We start from the raw sequence: 22,631 nt of genomic DNA, 5'->3' as shown, positions 1-22,631 counted from the left end.
CTCTCTAAACCTGATTACATAAAAGATCATTTTTGTTTTAATCTTTACGAAGAAAGACACTTACTTTGTAAGCCATAAGAAGATATTATCGCTATGGAGGACTAGGTGTTCTTTGCTTAGAAGAAATAAATGTGTCCGGTTCATTACTTTGCTTTCACATAAAAATAATAATGGGAGAATTCGCTTCTCTGTTATCTAGTATAGAGGTAGTGTACATCTAACGATGTAGCACGGACCATGTAAACAGATTTATTTTGGAAGCATGAAGATATCTTGACACAAATAAGCAATCAAATTGAATGTACTATTAAGATACAGACTTCAGCAATGAGAGCATTCTGTATCGCAAAATGTGATGCAAGGGTTAGTGGTTGACATCTATCCACTAATCTTCTTTTTTTTTTTAATCTGGTAACAGTTTGTATTAAATTCAGTACTACCTTAGTACTGGAAAAAGCATATTTACAGAAGAGTAAGAGAAAAAATAAATTCCAGACTGAACCTACAGTCTCAGACAGATTCCAAAACATCCAAGGATTGTTTCAGTATCATCAGAATAAGCGTTTGTACACCAAAAACAGAAAAACAATATACAGTTAAGCTCGAATTTCTGTACATTGCAACTCCTATCTTCAAAACATCTGGCATTTCTTTCTCTCCACATTGTCCACCAAATACATGCTAGGATAATCCTCCATCTATCTCTGCTTCTTGCACCAACTCCAGCTTCCTCCCAGCTGAAAGGAGTGTCGACAATCTTACTAGACATTGTCCATGAGATGCCTCTGAGATTGATAGTAATCTTCCACAGTTGATCAGTGATTAGACAGTGTAGAAACAGGTGATTAACTGTCTCAGCATTATTACCACACAAAGAACATCTTGATCATAGGATATCCCTCTCTTTTCCAGATTTTCATGAGCAAGGAAAGACTCATTGGCCAAGAGCCAAGTGAAACATGCTACTTTATGAGGGGTTTTAATCTTCCAAATGTGCTTCCATGGACAGTTGGCAATAACTGACTCAACTTGATTTAAGATCTTGTGCCCATACCTTATCTTGTATACACATTTGCTATGTCCCTTCCACCATAAACAGTCCACTCTCATTTTTGTCCTTTAAATGTCTCCAAAAACTTGTATAACTCAGTCAACCTTGGAATCTCCCAGTCATTCAAAGGTCTTCTGAGTATTAAGTCTCATCTCCGATGGTTCCACATCTCAGCTACCGTTTTGTATTGATGTTGGGCCAGAGAAAAACTATCAGGGAATGGAGCTTATAAGCTAGTAGAACCCATCCAATTGTCTGTCCAAAAAAGAGTTTTGTTGCCATTGAAAACCTTGACATCAGACTCACTTTTAAGAAAGCTCAGTAGGACCTAATGGATCTCTAGAGACTTACACCATAAGGGGTAGTAACTTCTTTAGAGACCCAATTATCTAGAGGTTTGGGAATCCTGAGAGTACCTACATAGCCATTTCACCTTTAGAGCTTTACTCGGATTCTTGAGGTTTTGATACCTAACCCATCTTGACTTTTCCTTCTAATAAGATTTTTCCATTTGCTAAGTGGAAACCTCTTCCTTCTTTATTACCTTGCCAATGTAAAGACCTCCTGAATTTATCCTTCCTATGAGTAGCAGCCTGAGGGATATGGGAATAGGGATATCATATATGTTGGTAAAGCATCTAAAATAAAGTTTGTCAAAGTTAGTCTGCCTCCCAATAATAAATATTGTGATCTCCATCTGGACAACTTCTTCTCACACTTCTCCAAAATTGGATTCCTGATTTCTTTGGATTTTGAGTTTGCTCCCAAAGGCATGCCAAGATATACTGAAGGCAAGGTACCCACTACACCACCCATAATCTGTGTCAGATACTCCATATAGGTACCAAATTAATTGGAATAAGGTGGCTCTTATTCCAGTTAATGTGAAGCCCAGAGATGCCTTCAGAAAAACCACAATTAATCTCAAAATCAACAATTATTCCAAATCCGCATCACGTAAAATTAGAGTATCATCAACATATTGTAGATGAGTGATCTCTAGATTATTTTCTGTGTGTTTCTGGCAACTTCAAAATCCTGACTCTTTCCATTTGTCTTAGCAATCTTAAGCATGTTGTTAAGATCCTCCATTGCTATAATAAATAAGAAACCACATTCTCCATAGGGCCCTCTTATCTCTTCCTTCTCCGAGCTCTGGTTATGGAAGAAGGAACCGAGAAGAAGGTATCAGCAACAACTGGTTTTATTACGGGGCAGCTCATGATGTTCAGGAAGTCTTCCCCGCCTGGAATCTGAATCGAGTTCGGAATCACTCTAAACTTTTAGAAACGTTATTGCCGCGGAGAATGAGGCGGAAATATATCGGCGTATAAGACTCTTGGAGAATGGTACGTACTATAATCTACCGCCTCAGAACACTCCGGGAGACTATGCTGCCCTTGTTCGCGAAAATGCGCAAAAACTTCTGGTGTCGTATTAATAGGATGGAAAATTTCACAGTTGAGATACAGAATTTCACCCAATTGATCCACTTCTGTCTCAGTTTTCAATGGATGAACTCCAGTTGACATGGTCATATGCTTTCTCAATCGAGTTTGCATAGGATGTCGGGCTTCCTTTGTGGAGATTGATTTTAGACCATGTTCCAGTAGCTTTTCTATGTGGTCACTGGCAACATACTAAATCATATTTTATATTCGAGAATTGGTGGTTAAACTCTGAAGGTTTTGTTGATAGAATCAAAAGTTGGTGGTCTTCCTTTGCCTTCTCTGGAAGCCAAATTACATTCTGGCTTGTAAACTTAAAGCTCTCAATGGTAAACTTAAAGAATGGAGCAGGGGAATTTGAGGCTTCAAAAATCTAAATTGTTGAGTCAATTGGCTGGTTTAGATTCCATATTAGAAACCAGAGAATTGACAGAGGAGGAAATTGTAAAGAAAGCTACTGCCTTCATGGAATATGAAGAAAGCCGAAAGCCTTAAGAATGAAGAGGTGTCCTGTAGACAGAGATATAGAGGCTTATGGCTCAAAGAGGGGGACAGGAACACCCAAGTTTTCCCACCAAACTGCTAATGCCCATAAGAGATACTACTGTATTGGTCAAATTATGGCATAAGAAGGGGCTAAGAGAGTATAGTTGGACCTGACTGAATCAAGGGGGGAGATCATTTCTTTCTACAAGAAACTTTATACAAAAACAGAAGAATGGAGATCCAGTGGAAATCTTAGCAATCACCCTGCAATTTCAGAGAATGAAACAGAGGCCCTGCAAGATAAATTTTATGAGCAGGAAGTGTGTGAATGTTTGAAGAAGTGTGCAATAGATAAAGCCCCCAGCCTTGATGGTTTACAATAGGATTCTCTTTGAAATGTTGGGATGCGCTTAAACAAGAGATTGTGGAGACTTTTCATAATTTCCTCTCTCAGAAAATGTTTGAAAAGAATTTCAATGCAACTTATATTGCCTTGAGTCCCTAGAAGATGGGGGCAAAGGAATTCAAAGATTTCAGACCTGTCAGCTTGATACGAAGCTTGTATAAACTGATATCTAAGGTTCTGACTAAGAGACTGAAAACGGTGGTGGATAAATTGGTGGATTCCCAACAGATGGCCTTTATCAGAGATGGACAGATAATGGATGTTGTGTTTATAGCTAATTAAGCAATTGATTCCAGAATATCTTTGGAGAGTAGACTGCTTTTCATGTTGCTGAACAGATCATATCATTCTGCAGAAAAACCAAAATTCTCTCTATTCTGGAGGCAATGGCATATGATTATCCCATTTAAACCAAATATAAGAGCCACCTTCAAGATGAAGGTCAATAAGTTCCATGTCCTCTACTAAATCTACAAATTCCACCATAGCGGATGATCTCCTGACTCCTAGTAGAGGTCCTTTTCTCGGAAGGATGTTTGCATATGTTGAAATCATCACAAACAGCCCAAGGGCCTTCCATAAATCTCCTTTCCACTTTACTGTTGGGAGCATATACTTCAATAATGTGACAGTCAAAATTTTGTAACTGAGCCTCAAATTTACATCATAAGGTGTATGCTCCAATCTGAACAATCTCCCATTTCCATACTCATTCTAGAACCCCACCTCTAGTTCCACTTGCTTCCAAACTTGCACTATTTTCTGCACATTCCCTTCTTCTAATCTTGAATCAAACTCCTCACAGTTCTCCTTTTCCCCAAATCATTTAATCCTTGATATTCCACGACTTATTTTGAGCTTCATGGTCATATTAACTCTTCCCTTTCTCCTTTTTTCTTGTGCCACTACTTTTGAATTTGACATCAAAAGTTGTTAAATTCCTCAATTCTTGTGTGCCATTGAACCTAGATTTTTTGATAGCCATTTCTGGTTCCTTTCTTCTCGCTTGCCTACATCCATCAAACTGCATGAGAAGTTCAAGTGTGTTGGAATAATAATTCAATGTTGGAGTAAGAATCTTAAGTTGTTTAGGATTTGTTATTTAATTTATGTCTAGTTAAGATTTGTTTGTCCTAGTTCATATTGGAATAAGTTTTCTAGTCCTAGTTTAGTTTGTTTCTTACTATTATAAATAGGGATGTTGCTAGTTATTTTCAATAGAAAGAACTAGATTGAAATAGAGAGAACCTATAGCGAGATTCAAAAGCTTTTGAGTTTATGAATAAAATATTTTTCTTCAAATTAGTATCAAAGCTTAGAAAATTGGAAATCTTCCGTTGCCGGCAAGCGGCTATGACCCATATATGTTGTCCGTCTGGTCAATGATCATGTTGACAAAGGCCATACGAATGATATATGCATTAAAAAATTTCATGCTGGTAGGAGGGACTTATAAAAACATTGCAGATTTAAAGAAGTGCAAGCAAACGTGAACAAGTACGGAAGAATTTCTTCTCTAAAGTTAGAGAGAGTTGGAAAAATAAAAATAAAATTGAAAGTTGATTACAAGTAAATCAATAAAATTGGGTGTTGGTGACAAAGTGCATCAATGAGAGTTTGAGACAAGTGCTCCAACACAACAAAATATATAAAAATAAATGTAACTTGGAGACAAAGTGCTCTAACAAAACCAAAATAAATAAATAAATGTGAGTTGGAGAGAAAGTGCTCCTACCCTTGAAAGTTGGAGAGAGTTCTCCAACACAACCAAGGAAAATAAATAAATGAGAATTGGAGAGAACTGCTCCAACTATTGAAGGTTGACGAGAAGTGCTTCAATAATTGAAGATTGAAGAGAAGTTCTCTAATATAACAACGACGACAAGTATGATAAATGATTGAAGAGAGTGCTCCAACAACACAATGACAAGAAGAAAAAGTCAAATAGTATACAACTTTGAATTACGAGAGAATGTTGGAATGATAATTCAAAGTTGGAGTAGGAACCCTAAATTGTTTAGGATTTGTTATTTAATTCATGTATAGTTAGGATTTGTTTGTCTTAGTTCATATTGGAATAGATTTTCTAGTCCTAGTTTAATTTGGTTTCTTACTATTATAAATAGGGATGTTGCTAGTTATTTTCAATAGAAATAACTAGATAGAAATAGAGAGAACTTGTAGTGAGATTTTGAGTTTATGAATAAAATATTTTCCTTTAAATTGCTTCCTCTTCATGTCCCTGAAAATCACTCCAAACATCTTGCTTAGTCTTAAGTAGATTTTGGAAGACCTATAATGGTGCATCCATCTCTTTATCAAGTAAAGAGTCTTGATGCTGAGTTAGAAGAGGTTCAACATCCTGCACTTCCCACTCTTCCCCATTCGTTTTGGATCCCCAATTTTTTATAGCACTCTTTCCCCTTGTTTCTCAAAGATAGACCCATTGGTGTTGATTAAACAAGAGAAGCTGCGTCGTTTTGCCCCATCCCATTTCAAATTTTTCGATATTAGGCCCCCATATTAAATTTTCCACGCTCCAGATGTCCAACCTTAGGCATGAGGGGTGTGTGAAAAGTTCCACATCGAGGATCAAAGGGATGGGTGGTCTCTTTATATGGTTTGGGAAATCCTCACCGCTTGAGCTAGCTTTTGGGGTTGAGTTAGACTCGAGATCCATTTCTTTACATGGTATCGGAGCAGGGTCCATCCCAATTTAAATTTCCTGATGTTAGGCTCCCATATTAAATTTTCCAACGCTCCAGATGTCCAAGCCTGGGCATGAGGGGTGTGTAAAAAGTCCCACTTCTAGGGTCGAAGGGATGAGTGGTCTCTTTATATGGCTTGGGCAATCCTCACAACTTGAGCTAGCTTTTGGGATTGAGTTAGGACTAAGATCTATTTCTTCACGGAACTTTCTATCATAAATGCTATGTTTCTGAGTTTCTCCATCCTTGCATTAATAGTTGCATTCATGGTACCTCAAGAAGAATAATGACTGATATGCCTCATGATAAGATACTCATGTATCTTCTCTGTGTATTGTACTTACCGGTACCAAAATATTCTGCAGCCTGGTCCTTGTTTTTCCATCTTCTCACCAGATTCTTTTGGTCAGTAAAGGCTTTTTTTGATAACCCTGACGACATAGTCATCTACAACGACACCTTGGAGGAACACGTGGAGAATTTAAGAAAGGTTTTCCAAGTCTTGCGGGAGGGAGAAATGCGAGTTTGCACAATCAAAGGTGCACTTCTAGGGCCATGTCGTTAGTTATGGTGAGCAACACATGGATGAATCTAAGATACAGAGCTATCCAAGAATGGAAGGCGCTGACCAAGGTAACCGAGACTATCATTAATTACCAGGCTAGGCGAAAACAAGGGATGAAAGCCACTTCCATGTTCCTTGTTCGTTGGAAGGCGCAATCATCGGTGGAGGCTGCATGGGAGCTATATCAAGACTTGTGGCAATTCAAAGACAAGATTCGAGAATTCATGTAACAACATTGCGCCGTGGTCATTGCAACATCAGGTGCGAGAGTGTGTCATTACCCACCATGTCATCACGCCATATAAGCTCCGTTTGACACATATATTTGCCACGTGGGAGGCTTACATAAGAAAGAAGCTATCATTGTGCAACGATTCTAGAACCATGGAGAGTTTTCTTGGAAAGACTCTATATTCCTATGGACTACCTAGAAAACTTTCTTGGAAGGCCTCTTAGAATATTCTACGTATGTAAAGAATTCTAGAGAGGAACCTACTTGTAAATATGGAAGGACTTGTGTAACAATTATTATTTACCCATTATTCCCCAGATGACTAGCATATATAAATATATATATATATATATAGGGGCCATTCATTTATAAAACCATCAAGCGAACAATTCAAGTCCTCTCTAATACAAAATTTCTTTGGCAATTCTCTTGTGTTCTTTCTACCATTCTCTTAGTGATTCCTAGTGTCTTAGGCCAACTAGGCAAAGCAAGATAGTGAGCAAGTTGTCAAGTGCCGCACGTGTGCTTAGTTGAAGTCTAAGTTTGTGACAAACAGGTTAAAAAAATGTACTAACAAGACTCAAACATATTCTGAACTAGTAGATATTACCAATGTGGATCTTTTTCTTCCATTGTGTCCTATCTTTAGCTAAGTCTACATTGGTCCAAAAAATTGTAGGTCTTTCGAGACAACTTCCTTCTGTGATTTTAGGTCTACCTTGTCACTTTTTAACACCTTCACTCACTCTAGTTACACCCGTATGAACCGGTACATCAGTAGGTCGATGCAAAACATGATCAACCCATCTCAAGTGACCTAATAAAAAAAAAGGGAAGAAGATAAGAAGAGAGCTGCTAAATACAAGAATGAGCGACTCCCAATACCTTAAATAATCGGGAGCTTGTGAACTCCACTATCATATCAGAGGTTTTGGTAGATACAGCTCAGCACAGCACAGCACTGTAGTACCTATATTCTCTACCCAACTTATCTGTTTGGGTAAAATCGTTAATCTATTTCCTCCGGAAAAGTAAGCTGAGCTCATGTGCTGACTTATTTTTTTTGAGGGGGGGTTTAAGGCTCAAATTATGATTTAAAACTGGTGGAATCTCAACCTTGTATTGGGTCAACGGGTTGAAAGTTAAAATTAATTAAATTATGGGAGCGGTCACTTTAAGACAAGTTGTATTTCATTGCTGTTACATATTTCAGACATTATCACCAGTTGTCAGTGAGGCGCTATGTAACACTTGAAATGGGCTAGAACACTGCATGGATGACATGCATACCTCAGATACTTTCTGGTTCTTTCTAGAACCTCTTTATGCCCAATGAGAGCTGCTGCCATCACTAAAGAACTAATTTCTCTCATGATGCTGGACTAATGTCATGTCGCTCGAAACAGATCTTAAATGAAAACTGAATATTTGATCTAACTAGAAGTCAAAGTAAGGTAACAATGTAAAAATCACTAAAAAGTTTAGAAAACTAAATTTCTCTCTAGCCTCATAACCTGAAATGTGATCATTATAGATATTTGCAATAAATCCAAGCTACAGAAAGTCATCCAATTTTCACATGCTACTGTAGGACATACCTGATATTGTTGGTGACAAGATCTTTGGAATTCAATCTTTTACTGTCCGCTTGGGTCAAGAGAGGGTAAGTATCAAAGTCTGGCTAATGACTTGAGGCAAATTCACTCAATTCTATTGTCTTTTATACTTGACTATGCTTGTTCACTTTTGGCAGGTCTTTTGGATTTGTATTGGTCTACTTGAAATGGCTTATCTTGTTGCCATCGTAGTGGGTGCAGCATCTTCCAACACCTGGAGCAAATATTTTACTGTAATCCACCTTGAACTCTTATAATTGTTTCATAGAGAGATTGTTAATTATAAAAAAAAACGAAAGTAAATAAATAGATTGCGAAAGACAAGCTGTCACTGAAACAGTAATGAATAGATATAGTTCAAAGACGTCGTTTTTCCCTTGGAAACAACCTCTCCATCTCCAAGAAGTAGCATAAAGTCTGTGTACACTCTACCCTCCTCAGACTCCACGTGTGGGGGGATTACATTGGGAATGTTGTTATTGTTGTTGGATCTCTGCCCTGCATGATAGTATTCTTCCAACTTTTGAGGCTTATATAACACGAGTCCATAGAAAAGAGTAAACACAGCCAAATTAGAAGTCCGCTTGCTCATCTATCTGCATTGTTATTTCAATATCAAGGATTTTCAGCTTTTGGGTTTTAACTTTCAGACAAAGCAAGGGAAGAATGTAATATTAGTTTGGTTGAAAAGGAAAATATCTCTCATCCTTAGCACATAAATCATTTATCTGTAGTGGCTGAAGTCTGTTACCTCATTTTTACTTGCAAAACAAAACACGGGACATGCGTGGCAAATAATGACATCATTGCCAGATCCTCCCAACAGAAATATAGCCAAATTTCTTCCCTTCTGTTATAAAATCATCACCACCAATCTATGTCGCCTTTACCAATATCCTGTAGTGGACATCTCCCCTTTTTGTTCTCCATCTTATCGGAGTTGTGTGTTGTAAATTAAAGAAGCAGTCTGGACTTTATTATCAAGGAGAATTAAGAAAGGTAAACCTAGTCTTTTCTCTGTCATTGCTTTTCCTTACATTTCTCCCTACAGGCTTTTATCATATCTTGATTCCACTTTATATCCTACTTTCCTTGTTTGTTCTTAGCTCTGAGTCTTGACATCTTACAGAAGTTGTGGCCTCAATGAGGCAGTGGATTGGGGCGTCAGTTCATTTATCCTGTTTTTGTCTGAGATATCAGGCTACGAGTTTTTACCAAAAATAAGTTAATCAAAATAGGAAAAATTACCAAATGTTTCCAAGATATTGTTACTGATGTAACAGTGTGTAACCTGTGTATGATCATTGTCTAATAGGGGTTAGTCTTTGTTCAACATTTGAGCTTCCAAATGACCTGCACTGACATGTTATTTTTGCATTTGTCAGATTCTGGGTCATGCTGCTTTGGCTCTTTTACTTTGGACTCGAGCCAAATCAGTTGACTTCAGAAGCAAAGCAGCAATAACATCCTTTTACATGTTCATATGGAAGGTAAGATTTCTCCCAGCATTCTGGAAAATGTAACAAAGTCATGGAAAATGCATGCATGCTAGCTCGAAACTATGGCATATTCAGCATGTAAAGCAAGACAGTAAAATCTTTTCTAGCTTTATTGTTGCGTATGCCATATCTTTGGCCTTAAAACTACTTTACCTTTGATTTTCCTGCACTTGCTAGAGTATAATGGAAGTACAAAATGCTAATCTCTCATTGGTACATGCTTATATCATCTGACTTGTACAAATTTTGCTTGCACTTATTTAGTCTCTTAACTTGGTGTTCAGCATGACCTTTATCTGAAGATCCTTTGGTTGAACTTCATATTTGTTTTTCATTTATGATATAATAACTATGTTCTTGTTAAATATGTTATCTTAAATTGTAACTCTATATTATGTCATGCTGAGCTTTATTATATGCTGTAAATCGAAAATGATTTGGGTTTAATAACAAGTGGCATCAGGGCTTTGATCTGACATAATATCCGCACTTGTTCTTTGGAGTAAGGTAAGTAGATTAAAACCATAGAGCAACATGAGGTGGGGAGAATTTTACATCATTAGATATTGACCAGCCTTAGTTCTCAAATCTCAAGAACAAGCCTAGGTAATAATGTTCTCTCCCAAGACTTGACTTAGATTTGCCTCTGCAGCAAATGTTGGTTTTATAAGCTAACACAAAAGTGGAGTAATATGTATAGAAGCCGAAGGGGTGAAACTCGCAATTATAGTGTCAAAGTAATCATCGTCATGCATACAGAAAATGACACATACTGTAGCATCAATAATGCATATTTTGCACTACAATTGTGAAGAATACTTTGGCAATATCAGTACAAGGTTAAGTTTGAATCTGTTGTTAAGAGTTTTGTACAACATGCACCTTAATTTCTTTCTTTAATTAGCTTGAACCTTGCTTATTCAGTTCATCTTTTTAAGACTCGTTTCGATCCCTCTAACTTCTTTCATTGTTGTTGCTGGCAGCTTTTCTATGCAGAGTATTTGCTCATACCGCTTGTGAGGTGAATGTACAAGCCTCACCTTTCACTGGAAGTGGTAAAATTATCTGGCAGCTTGTCAATTCTCCTAGGTTTTGAAAATTATTCTAATTCTGGTAAATGTAATTTTGGGTTAAATAAATTGTACCTAATTGTGTTGCATTTTATCAGATTAACTGTTTATCATTATGCAGATTCTGTTTGATTGTTGTTAGCTTAAAATAAAGGGAGAAGGGTAAAAAATACTCCCCAACTTTCGTCTAATAGCTAGCTTTACCTTTCGTTATACTATCTGGCCATTTATATCCCGTTGTTACTAAACTTGCCACCTATACCTCTCAATTGGATGGTTTCCCCCAAATTGACCAAAATTACCCGTTTTCCCTTAAAAATTAACAATTTATCTTGATAACATCCACGTAGGTTATGGTTGTGAAAAGAATGTTACATTTCTATAATTAAAATAAGTTTAGGCATATTTAAGTGATTGTCTCAATTCAAGTGAGAGTTGAGGTCTGCTTAATGTTTGTCCATTATGAGTCTCATTTATGTTGTGTGTTGAGGCGGCGAAAAATTATGTGAAAATGTTGGTTTTAGATTATATTACTCTTTTTTTTAGGAAAACTCACGCATGGCAAAGGGAGATCACCTAGGTGTGTTTGGTACGATGGAAAATGTTTTTCTAGAAAATGCTTTTTTTGAAAAACAAGTTGAAGTGAATTGGGTTATGATTTGATTTTTAACCCATTTTAACTTGGGGTAGTTTCAAATAAAGTAATTAATTTAGGGTAAATAACATAAATCCCATAGTTTTAATATGAAATTACAATCTATTCCTAGTAAGTTTCTAATTACATTAATCCCTTAAAAATTAAAAAACCGGATACAATAATTGAAGCTCGGATACATTAATATGTAGCTAAAACTAGCTTGGATACATTAAATATTGGCTCGGATACATTAATATGTAGCTCGGATACATTAAATATAGTCATGTTATGACCAATTAATGGCCCGGATTAGATGTAAATAGGCTTTTTTTTTTGTTTTGATTTTGTTCGTTTGTTTATGGACTCACTTTGAGCTCATCAAACACTCTCTTCATTAATAAAATCGGACCAATGGTTCAAGTTTACTTTTTAAAAAAAATACATTGACTATACAATATAGTTTGTCAAAAGTCATAGAAATTTTACATTCACTATACAATACAACTTGCATATATATCAACTATACACTGACTATACATTATGATACACTCAAAAAACTGAATATAGCTTAACTATACATGAAGTATACATTGACGAATTCAATTTTGATCAACTCAAAATCACCTCTAAATAGTCCCAAAATTTAAATATGAAATTTTTTCGATGTTTTGAGTCTCTTAACATATAATTATGCTCGAAATGGTTCATGTTTTTGATATGTCAAATTTTTTTAAAGAAGAAGCAGCAACAACCATTAATAGCGAAATTCAAAGGAAAAAAAAGAAAGCAAAATTGTCATTAATGACGAAATTAAAAGGAAGAACAGTTTGGCCAATTTTGGTAACTTTGAAAGTTGGGCCAACTTTATAAGGCAAAAGACCAAGTGGCCTTTTTGCATGAGCTATCCTTGTTAACTTAGGGAAAATTATGTAATTACACGACCTAAGATAACATAATTCTTAAAAATGCTACCATTTGAATTAATTATAGAAATTTTATTTTTCCTTCTCTCTGTTAACATTTGAATACATCACTCCACCTCTATTAAATACATTATAACTTTGTTTGTATACAATGTATCTGGTACAAATGTTATTATTGATACATAACCCTAATTATTTCAAACCTAAATCAATATGAATCTGGATTATAGTTATGTATCTGACACATAACTTATGTATCATTTGCTCTGTATCGGGTGAAGGAGCAATGTATCCACGAATTCCAAAAAATCCTAGATTATTATAATATAAAAAACTTTCGAGATAGAATGTAATTAGCGCTTCAATTATTGAGATTTCTGTAGCTTATACTTTTAACTTAACATGTTTAAGCCCAAATAACTTTTGTGCAAGTTGAGTTATGATTAGACTTCTAGTCCATTTTGGCCTAATTTATGTCCATTCAAGTATTAATTCAATTTATTTTAACATACCTCAACCTAATTTGCTCATTTATTGTGACACGTTATTTTCTTATATATGCCTAATTTATTTACTGCCTTTTAATTTAATTGATGATTTTGCATTGATTTTGTAAGAAAACTACTATACATAACAAAAAGATACCGCTATGTTTTGTAATATTGGATCTAATATTGTATCTAATGTAAAAAAAAAAAATTCTGTCAAAAAGAATTTACAAATCTTTTTCTTTTAAATACATGCTTTATTTTCAAATTTTTAAGACAAGTCAAATGATTGTCAAGATGCCACTTAACTTATTCCATTGTAAATTTGAGTCAATTTAAATCACAAAAAAAATTCAAAATAGTTTTATCTCCCCCTTTAAATGAAGTTAACCATTTTATATTTTTATTTTTAAAAAAGTAGATAAACTATGTTTCTTCTTTACTTTATTTATTACTATAAAGAAATTGATTGTTCTCATGTTGTCACTATTGTGCAATTTTTTTTCTTTATGAAATGTAGGTAGCATAGAAAAATCTTACATTCACATATTTGTCCCCAATGAGTTGTCTAAGCAAATTGCCCCTCTTGTTTGAAGTACTTTTCATCAACTAAACTATAATAATATTGATTCTTTCTTGCATTGAATTCACACTTTTTTTGTGGCCCAAACAACTTCATTGGGTCATTTGTCCCATGACCAAGCATAGCCAAATATATATTAATCATTTTCTTCCTCTACATACTCCTTCCGTTTAAAAATGAATGATTTCCTCCCTTTGCTTAAAAAAAATCATATGTTTTTCTTTCAGTCTATTTAAAAAAGAATGACCTCTTAAAAATATATATATATTAATCATTTTCTTCCTCTACATACTCCTTCCGTTTAAAAATGAATGATTTCCTCCCTTTGCTTAAAAAAAATCATATGTTTTTCTTTCAGTCTATTTAAAAAAGAATGACCTCTTAAAAATATATATATATTAATCATTTTCTTCCTCTACATACTCCTTCCGTTTAAAAATGAATGATTTCCTCCCTTTGCTTAAAAAAAATCATATGTTTTTCTTTCAGTCTATTTAAAAAAGAATGACCTCTTCCTTTTTAAGGCAATACTTTAAATTCAGTTTTCCACGCGACATGTTTAAGATCACAAGATTAAAATACATTTTGATATGTTTAACATAACTTTAATTTAAGACCACAAGATTGAAAATTCTTCTTTATTTATTTAAACTCAATGTTAAGTTAAACTAGGTCATTCTTTTTAAAGCAGAGAGAATAGTTATTTTCTCTCTCGTTCCCTCAATGTTCATTATCTGCTTTGAAATCGTGTAAAAAAAATCATTTTAGAGGTAAATATCTTTATCAAAGGCAATTTTATTTCAAAATTTGAACCTAAAACTTTATATTAAGAATACTTATCATCCACCACAAACTTTTTAATAGTATCTACATATTTGGTCAACATGTCCCCTTTCCTACCCCTCAAACCAATAATAATAATATGAAGAAAAAGTAAAACTACTTTATTTGTTTTCCCTTTAAATCCCATTACTAATAACCATTTTCATATTTAGAAAAAATTAGTGGAGTATTGTTTGTGACATAGCAAATACCAAAAAAAAAAACTTAATAATTCGAGGAACTTTATAATTAATAATTACATAGTGTAGCTTTTTGTTGACTTAATTGGTACTATCCGTAGTCATTTGACTAAATGACTAATAAAAACTATAGTAATTACTAAATAACAAATAGAATTTTCTAAAAGAACTACCAGGACAATTTTTTTAAAAAAATATTTTTTTCATTGAGAAGCAAATAAAGCAATAGTTTTAGTCAAGCTGCATATATTTGATTTCATAAAATCAACGCAAGGAAAAAAGCAAATGTTTTGTTTTTTTGACAATTAGAAATGGTTGACTCATTTTTTTCTAGGAAAAGGTGTGAACATATTACTTGAACCAAACAAATAGTCTGAAAGTTGTTGAGATTTTCCTTTTTTAATACTAATCTCTTTATTAAGCTTCTCAAGTTGACTTCAATTTATATTTTATTTTTGTCATGTTTTAGTTTTACCAATTACAACAATTCTATATATATAAATCATATCTACATTAACTATTGACCATGGTGATTTTTTCGAAAAGATTTTAAGTGGGGAGATAATGAATCTATGATTTTCACACTTGCAAAATTAAAATAGAAACGGGAAAAAAGATTACTTTTCCTTTTGAGGATGTAATTTGCAAAATTAAGGAAAAACTACCAAACATACTTTACTAACATATATACTATTATTATCTATACTTTCAAAATATTACGTATCTTACCACTAATTAAGAATTTCCTACCATGTATTAAAGAAAATACACTTTGTGACATGTATATTTGTTACCAATACACAAAAATAGGGATGAAGGGAGGTGAGCGAAATTATTATGTATTCCAGATACATACAAATCACACTAGATACATACAAATACATGTGAAAATGACGAGCGAGATTTGTTATGATTGCGAATACATGTGAATTTACTTGGATACAATGTATCTAGAACAAATTACACCTAATTTTGACCTTATATATCCGAGATACATGAATATGGAGGCACCAAAATCTAGTAAGACACGTAATATTGCAAATTAAAGTGTATCCAAGTAATTAGCTTCTAAATTAGTGAAATTTATGTAAGTTTTATAGTAAAAATCCCCTCTTTTTTCTTCCGCTATTTTTAACTTTTTGAGGTGAGGTGGGGCCATGGATATTGTTTTATTTTTCTTTAACAATATTTTTCTGTCATTAGATAGTAATTTATTATCTTGATTGGGTCAATATTGGGCCAGAAGAAGAAATAAAGGGCAAAAAAGAATAAAATCATGTGTAGGACCAATATTTTGTTTCTATTAAGTCTTCCCCTTTTGTTTTTATCACTTTATTAAATAAAATATTGATGACGTTGAAGGGGCAAAGTACAATAGACCTAACTAATCTTGTACTACTAGTAAACTTTTCTAATGGAACTTCTTTACTTGACCACAAAAAAATAAAAATATATTTATATTTATTATTTATAAAATACAAAAAGCAAAAGTCACGAGGCATTTCAGTGCTGGAAAATGCTAAATCAAATAAAATTATTCACTACAATTTCATAATATATGACTGGAGATTCCCATGACTATTTTTTGGTTAATGGAAATTTTTTAATAACTAAGTGAGCAAATATGTCCAACAAGGGCATTGGAATTATAGGTTATAAAAAATTGTAGAAGTGTTTATATCTATGCCCTTCAACTTTAGATATGGATAAGTAAATACGTAAATTTGTATAAAATTGTACTATTAGAAACTCACATCCTACACGGCATAATGCAAATCATTTGTCACGTAGGACGAGTGTATCTCTCACGAATTGTCATGTAGGACGCGTGTATGTACTTGTTCAATTTTATACAAGTTTAAGCATTTACTCATGCACATAAAAAATTGAAGGACATAGATTTCAATTAAGATCAAATTAAAGGATAAATTTATGTATTATGTCTATCAATAAAGCGTAATAACAAAGATATTGATAACTGTGTAGTAACAATAACAATAATTTTAGTAATGTAGGAAATCAAAGAATTTATAAAGAAACAAATGAAAAATTTATATAAATGTATAATGACAATTATCTACGTACGTGTCCAACATAATTTTTTTTTCTTTTCAAAAACGCCTATAGATATTGAGGTTAGTGGTGGAAGATATTGTGTACACCTTTTGGAGTTAGCCTAAAGATAAAAGACATGTATGCATCAATTTCATAAAACTAAAGGTCATGACACTAATTTTTTTTTGTTTGTTAATATACTAATCTGCGTCTTATATATATATATATATATTAATCTCAGAGTTAGAGTAAAAAATGGTCACTTTTTTCCTTTACAAAGTAAAAAGGGGCTACTTATTTTGCTAATCTTTTTTTTTTTAGCTCCAAACACTAATATCTCAGAAATTATTTGATTTTTTTTTAGCTTCACGAGGTCATTTGATAGAAATAAGCCATATTAAGATTATAATGGCCCCAATATTTATTTATATCAAGTGTATACATAAAACTAATCAATAATTCAATTTAATATGATTAAGTGATATAGTAAAATAAAATAAGTACACCCTTGTTAGAAAATTATCAATTCAAGTAATTTACTACTTAGGGTGAGTAATCTTGTAAAAAGATATAACCACCGCATTAGCTAGGATATAAAATAAATATTATATTGGAGAGTGCAAAAGCAGATCTTATTAAAACATTATAGTTTCAATCAGGGGTGTGTACAAGTATATGAAAAATCAATCGAATCTAATCGAATCGAATTGATTTATGTTATTTTTAAAATAAAATCGTGAACGTTTATTTAAGTGTATAACTGTCCTAAATAATTGGGATGGTCTTTTTAATTTATGAAAAAAACTGAAAAATTCTCGAATCGAACCGAACCAAATAACCTTATGTGTATGTAAATATATTTTATATTTTAACAATATGTTAAATTATATATAAATATATTTTATATTTTAACAATATGTTAAATTATATATAAATATATTTTATATTTTTAACAATATGTTAAATTATATATAAATATATTTTATATTTTTAACAATATGTTAAATTATATATAAATATATTTTTATAATATTTTCAAATATAAATATAATCTAGATCCTAGGACTCTGATGATTAGACGACTTTGGGTTTTGCTCTTTAATTAATTAAGTTTAAAATTAAACGATACTATATCAAACAATAGGACAAAACATATTGAAACACTCCTATTAAATGTTTAAGATTAAACAATATGGCAACAAGATTTTACATTCTTGACTTCTTGGGTGAAGAATTGAAGTGCTTCTTCAAAAACATATTTGCGAAAGAAGTATTTTAATTATAATATATTTTAAAAGTAAAAATAATCCAAAATTAACCAAATTGTACCGATACCGAAGAGAAACTGATATGATTGGGTTGATTTTACAAATCTAATTTTAGTTATAGATTATAAAATACCTAAAAAATTAGAATGATATAATTTTTTTAAAATAACCGACCGAACCATCCCATTGGATTTCAACTCCTTTTAGTAATTTCTGTAAATATATTCTGGAAGAGTTTAAATTTTTTATTAATAATGTAAAGTATATATATATCATCAAACTATTTAAAAGATACTTGCAGGTAAATTTATTCTATATGCATTTATTAGCAATTCAAAATGAATGGTAAATAATATGTTCTAACAAGTTAAACTATATAGATTGGTGGGAGAAGAGTCATACATATTTTTAAACCATGTAAAATGAGTAAAATTGCTTTCCGTTTATAATTTGGTCCAAAAATTTTCTTGCCGTTAATAGTTTGATCTAAAAATACCCTTATTGTTATTTAATGGATCAAAAATACTCATTTTCCAAACAAACATATTATTTATTTTCTTTTCAATACATTATTTTTCCATTTTTTTAAAAAAAATTAGCAAATGTTTATCCTACTTCAATTCAGAAAATAGCAAATGTTTATCTTACTTCAATTCAGAAAAAAATAAAAAATAAAAAATAAAAATATTTCTTATTTTATTGTAATTATTTTTATCGTTATATAAGTAAAAATTAATAATGGATATATTATGATATATATATATATATATATATATATTATCCGTCGAAAGGATACATAAAGTTATTCTATTTTAATTGATAAAACGAGATTAAGAAGAAAAAAATTATTTCCAACATTTTTATTTGTTAAAGTGATTTTAAAAGAAAGAAAACAAGAATAAGAGTTTTAAAATATAATATTTTAATTAGGAAGAAGATGTGTTTAAGGGCATTTTTTATCGTTATATAAATAAAATGATAAATAAAAATTAATAATGAATATACTATGATCTTATATATATGACATATATTATCCTTCGAGACGGTACATGAAGTTATTCTATTTTAATTGATACAATGAGATTAAGAAAGAAAAAAAATATTTCCTACATTATATTTGTTAAAGTGGTTAGAAAAGAAATAAAACAAGAATATGAGTCTTTAATAATATTTTAATTAGGATGCAAATGTGTTTAAAAAGAAAAGAAATAATATATTTATTCAAAAAAGGACACTTTTGATCCATTTAGTAATTATAGGGGCATTTTTTTACCAAAGTATTAACTGCAAAAGTATTTTTTGAACCAAAGTATTGACGATAAGGATATTTTTTAGCCAAATTATAAATAGAAGATATTTTTATTCATTTCACATAGTTTAAAAATATTTTGACCCTTTTCCCTAGGTTGTTTAATTTCTTTTTACACATGAATTATATTGTATAACTTAAATCAACATAAAAAGTTACAAAATGTCCCAAAGAGGCATGAGCTGAGAGCTATGTGCTAAACTAACAATATGAAGTCATGGCTCTTTTGGCAAACATGATGTTTTATTTATTTAATAAGATTCGTGTGAAGACATACAAATATGAACTAGTCTATAATAAACAGTTTCAGAAGTATCTCTACCGAGAGTAGTAATAACAATATGAAGTCATGGCTTTTTTGGCAAACATGATGTTTTATTTATTTAATAAGATTCGTGTGAAGACATACAAATATGAACTAATCTATAATAAACAGTTTCAGAAGCATCTCTATCGAGAGTAGTAATAACAAAAGAGGGAGATGCTTTAAAAACATAAGATTTGTTGATTTTTAGATCATGTCTTTGAGATTTCCGTCCATAATCTTCCGGTGTATATATTCGCAATCATATTATAGCTTCCCTAGGAACGTGGTGCAACATCGACTGTCCTAGTGCTAGGATTGTAGACCTGCAATCATTTAATATATGTGAGAACATAACATTATCTTGTTTTAAGGAGTTTAAGAGTACCTGAGAGTCTTATCTCTATTGTTATTGGAAAGAGATTTCTTGATTGTGTTAGTTGTAGTCCATGGAGTAGGGCTAATAGTTCTACTTGTAATGTATTTACAACTTCAATATAGGTTGAGAAGCCCATGATCTAGGAGCTCCTTTCATCTCAGAATACTCCTCCCGTTCCTCCCCTCCCGAATGCGGGGTCATAGGAACCATCTATAGCACTCTATCTTAAATTAAAGTTATGTCAAATGTACAAAATTGCCCTTTAATCTTGTGGCCTTAAACATGCCACGTGAAAAGCTGAAATTAAAATGTTACCAAAAGAAAAAAGAGATGGTTCTTTCTTAAACAGACTAAAAAGGAAATGAGGTCATTCTTTTTTAAACGGAGGGAATAAATTTTATGTAGCCTCATTGTTAAGGATACCACGATACAGGGGAAGTGATTCTCTGATTTCCTATGTTTTTATTGGTGGCTAGGTGAAGGTATTCAAGAGTGTAAAAAGTAATATTATGAATGATAGTGGAGGTTATTATTGCAGAAAATTTTTGGTTTCTAATCTTCCAAATATTCCAAAGAATAATCGGAGTTAGTATGGATTTTGACACTTCGATGCCGTGTATCATACACCGGCACTTAAAAGTACAAAGATTGTGGATGATGTTGTGTAAGTTTCCAATAGTGAGGTTTTTGTTATAGTAATTTCATATTAGCGTGGCTTTTGGACAAGTTGTGAAGATATGTAGGATATCTTTTTCCCTGTTCGGGCATGAAGCTCAAGAATTGATAGTGGGGCTTCAAGATTTGATGTTGTTTCTTATCGATTTTCGTATTGAGAGTTATAAACATGAGGAGATTTGTGTGTGAGTGGTGATTTAATTAGTTTAAGATTTTGATAATTGAGGATTGAGTTTAGAGTTGGATGGGCTACTACAAGATCATTGTTTTTTTTTTTATAAATTTTTTTGGGTAGAAAATCGTTGTCTAGGTGTCGTCGTCACCTGTCGAGGCAGTCGTTATGTCGTTGCAATTTTTATTTGTGTTGGTATATACGTAAATACGTAATCAAATAGTAGAATAACTAATGTTAGCATTTGAAGGATTTAACTTGGGTTTCCATTTGTGAATAGAGACAAATTGTGGTATGATGAACCAAGGGCCTTGATAAAGATTCTTTTCATAGTTTTCCATGCTATTGAGCTTTATAAGGTAGAAATCTTCGCCCAAGTATATTAGGAGGGAGGTTCTCATATAGTTTTCAAAGTGACAGGAGTGTATTTTGGTCACAATCCAGACCGTCGTGATTGATAGCCACACTAACTCTTCGGTGGGAGAACCACTACTACAACCCAAACCAAACAACTAAATAAAAAACTAAAGCATTTAAGTTACGGAAACAAGTTAAATAGCTAAAACTGAAGTTCCCATAAACTAAACAATGCGGAAATACACTTAGAACCTGAAAGTCAATGTACCAAAACATCTAACAAGATCCATAAGTCTAACAAGAAGGGTCACAACCCCAAGTTAATGAACTAATAACTAACTAGAAAAGTCTAAGTCCGAAATGTGGACATAGACGAAAAGAGAACTCATGGCAGCCTGAAAGAACTGGCTCACCCTTGAATTCGAAAGTGATCACTGATCTTCTAAGCGAGATCTGTCAATAGCTGCCTGAAGATGCCCTGTACTCAACAAAGAAAGAGCAAGTGCAGTATCAGTACACAACCATAGTGTACTGGTAGGATCACGCGGCTATCTCACTAAGTGCAACATACATAAGTCAATACAACAATATAATCACATGCATAATATCGAACATATACAAGATTATCAACATTTACGATCAATATACAGTTTCACATTTCTCAAGATACAAAAATATGACAAATCATTGGTCCTCTCATGGAACCCAAACCCAAACAGTTAGCTTACCGGAACGTGGTACCCGATCCAATGATTATGCCGAAATGTGGCAACCGATCCCATAATTATGCCGGAACGTGGCAACCGATCCAAGTTAGTGTGTCGGAACAAAACATACAATCCATTCAACAAGCCACAATCACAATCACAAAGTACATTCTCATAATCATACAATCAAGTCATGATTCATGGCATTCATCATTCATCTATCCTCATTTACAATTAGTGTGACCAATAATGCAACATTCGCATACATACATGTATCATAATGAAGCAAGAACAAACATACATCACACAATCATAGAATCACAACCATCACCTACCTCGAAACAAGCTTGAAACCCTAAGAAACTTGATTCTTCCCTTTCCGGATTCATTTCGCTTGTTCTTGGTCTACAAACAATCAATATAATACGGGAAATCAATAACAATCACTAATTACCCGGATTACTAACAATTCTAACAACCCTAGATCATACCCATGATCCCACTATCCAAATTAGGGCTTTTTCCACCATAAATTCTAGATCAAAACCTTCCCCCATCAATAATTACCCATTATATTACTATGGATCGAAAAACAGATTCGGGAGTTAAAATCTTACCTTTAGCCTTAAGAATGGTGGAAAACCGTCATGAATCGCCTGGGGTTCTTCTCC

At 32.8% G+C, this 22,631-nt stretch overlaps 1 protein-coding gene across 1 annotated transcript in view; it reads left to right on the top strand.

Annotated features, from left to right (window-relative positions):
* Positions 1-11,272, top strand: part of LOC102582366 (homogentisate phytyltransferase 1, chloroplastic) — a 30,866-nt gene extending 19,594 nt beyond the window's left edge. The window contains exons 10-13 of the mRNA XM_006344477.2: positions 8,488-8,559; positions 8,650-8,745; positions 9,898-10,002; positions 10,995-11,272. Of these exons, the coding sequence (XP_006344539.1) occupies positions 8,488-8,559; positions 8,650-8,745; positions 9,898-10,002; positions 10,995-11,036 (315 nt within the window). The 3' untranslated portion in view covers positions 11,037-11,272. The remainder of the gene's footprint in view (positions 1-8,487; positions 8,560-8,649; positions 8,746-9,897; positions 10,003-10,994) is intronic.
* Positions 11,273-22,631: the final 11,359 nt, after the last annotated feature.

The sequence above is a fragment of the Solanum tuberosum genome, unplaced genomic scaffold (assembly GCF_000226075.1).
Source record: "Solanum tuberosum cultivar DM 1-3 516 R44 unplaced genomic scaffold, SolTub_3.0 scf00058, whole genome shotgun sequence".
In the NCBI taxonomy this organism is placed as follows: Eukaryota; Viridiplantae; Streptophyta; class Magnoliopsida; order Solanales; family Solanaceae; genus Solanum; species Solanum tuberosum.
The sequence above is the reverse complement of the archived record's forward strand: the minus strand, read 5'-3'. Positions and strand labels throughout refer to the sequence as shown.